Source organism: Penaeus monodon, chromosome 20, assembly GCF_015228065.2.
Source record: "Penaeus monodon isolate SGIC_2016 chromosome 20, NSTDA_Pmon_1, whole genome shotgun sequence".
In the NCBI taxonomy this organism is placed as follows: Eukaryota; Metazoa; Arthropoda; class Malacostraca; order Decapoda; family Penaeidae; genus Penaeus; species Penaeus monodon.
In genome coordinates, this window is record NC_051405.1 from 11,552,529 (window position 1) to 11,554,825 (window position 2,297).

The following is a 2,297-nucleotide window of genomic DNA, read 5'->3' on the forward strand; positions in this document are numbered from 1 at the left end:
GAGGGGGGTGTATACCCTATATATATTCATACATTTATTTATCTGCCTCTCTTTTTATTTGCTGTTGTAATTTTCTTCCCTTCTTTCTTTCTTTCTTCCCTTTTTACTTATTCATGCAGTTATATCTTTTTCCATTTATTGATCTATCCAAACCTAATTCGCAGAAGCGGCCGTAGCGGCCGGGCCCGCAGTCGCAGCAGCCGGAGAAGCGGTCGCAGGAGGCGTTGTGGTGGCAGGCGCAGTCCAGCTTGCAGTCCGGCCCATAGCGGCCCGGGCCGCACGCCTCGGCGCAGTGCTGCCCGGTCCACCCGAGGCCGCACTGGCACTCGCCCGTGGCTGTGGTAAAACATTTTCCTTAATTCAGAATCATAATAACTGAACGCAATTAAATATTCATAGTTCTGGATATGACATTCCATATAAATGTAATCAAATATTCGTATTCACGACCGCCGTCCGTTCTGCAGCTAAGAAATTATTTTAGACCGAAATGCCACAGAGCAGAGCGGACACTGACCCGGGTGGCAGATGGCGCCGTTGTTGCACTTGCAATCGAAGGCGCAGTTGAAGCCCCACGTGTTGCTCGGACACCGCTCTTCACACCGGGGTCCTCTGTATCCCGCGGGGCACCGACACTCGCCGTTCCTGCCACAGACGCCGCCGTGCTCGCAGTTACACGTCTAACGAAGGCGATAAATTACTGGTAACTTACAGGCGTACTCTCGCGTTCAGTTATATCCCATTTGTAAATTATACCCCTGGACTGTATGATTTGCATAACAAATATGAGATTAAACTTTACGGGGCAGTGGTGACATTTACCAGCTGCTAGTGCCATACTCCGTAAACACATGCAACCAGCACACATACCATATTGCAGTTAGGGCCGTAGGTGCCAGCCGGACAGGGCAGCGAGCACGTTGGGCCGAAGAACCCTGGGCGACACTGGCACTGTCCGCTCACGGGGTCACAAGCGCTGCCGTCCGCGCACTTGCATTTCTGTATCAAAATTATGGCTCTGTCTCACTCATAAACTGTATACACCTCACGTATATCTGCTGTGAACAATATTTGAAAGAATCGGTTAACATCGCGACGGCTGGCACCCACTTGCTCGCAGTCGACGCCGTAGTAGCCGCGAGGACATCCCCGGCGGCACTTGCGACCTCGCAGCCCCGCGGGACAGAAGCAGTCGCCGGTGACCGGGTCACAGAGGGACGACCCTTCGCACTCGCACCTCTGCTGGCACTGCTCGCCCCACTGGCCCTCAGGACAGTCTGCGATATTCAATGGATATGCTCAAAAGTGAGAAATTTTAAAATACAGACAAGGAAAAGTGGGTAACAAAAAAAAAAAAAAAGTGAAATTGTTATGGCACCAGGATACTAACACTCATGGCACTGTGACCCCCGTCGACCTGGTGAGCAAGAGCAGGCACCAGTCATGTGGTCGCATGGCTCGCCGTCCTCGCACGTGCATCGTTCGCTGCATTCCTCGCCGAAGTAGCCGGCGGGGCAGACTGTTCAAGAGGCATATGAATACCATATAATGGTGAAACTGACGGTAGAAGGCGATTTTTTACTTATCATAAGCCAACTATAACTATGCAGTAGCGTTTACCACTGTGAGTGGAATGCATTTATTGTCTTTTTATTACAATCGTCATTTTGGATACTATGATATATAAACTGATTCATAAACGCCTGCCAACTGTACTCACTGATATGGCACTTGTCGCCGATATATCCAGGAGGACACTGGCACTTCCCTGTGATGTGGTGGCACTGTGCCCCGTGTTCGCAGTCACACACCTGCTCACAGCCTTCGCCCCAGAATGCTGGTGAAAACACAGTTTCCTTAGGTGCGGACTACGTGAATTATGACTGAACAATAATGAAAATAGAGCACGAGGCAACCCATGGAATGCTAAGAACGGTAATACAAAAATAACTGAAGCCATTAATGTCACAGCTATGTTCAAATTTCCAACTGAAATAATGTAAGGCTATACAGTAAAACCTGCCCCTCCCCCCCCCAAAAAAGCAGCTCAGAATAGGGGTCAGAAATGTATACCTCGCTGACAGGGCTTCTGACACATGTGGCCGCGCCAGCCCGGGGGGCACTGACACACTCCAGTTGCCGGGTCGCACTTGCCTCCGTTCTGGCACTCGCACTCCAGCACGCAGCCAGGCCCGAACCGGTTGTCCTCGCAACCTGGAAGAATGTCGTGTTGGAGGAGGTGATGAGCCGCGGATAAAACGGTAGGATTACTTGTTAGATGTAGATATATGTTGTCA

General features: G+C 50.5%; 1 protein-coding gene across 1 annotated transcript in view; it reads right to left on the reverse strand.

The window, feature by feature from the left end:
* LOC119585618 (multiple epidermal growth factor-like domains protein 6) overlaps window positions 1-2,297 on the reverse strand; it is a gene marked incomplete in the record, with an annotated part of 108,922 nt that overhangs the window by 2,224 nt on the left and 104,401 nt on the right. Inside the window, 7 exon segments of the mRNA XM_037934286.1 lie at window positions 154-336; window positions 518-680; window positions 871-999; window positions 1,111-1,277; window positions 1,391-1,519; window positions 1,721-1,837; window positions 2,074-2,214. Coding sequence (XP_037790214.1) covers window positions 154-336; window positions 518-680; window positions 871-999; window positions 1,111-1,277; window positions 1,391-1,519; window positions 1,721-1,837; window positions 2,074-2,214 — 1,029 coding nt within the window.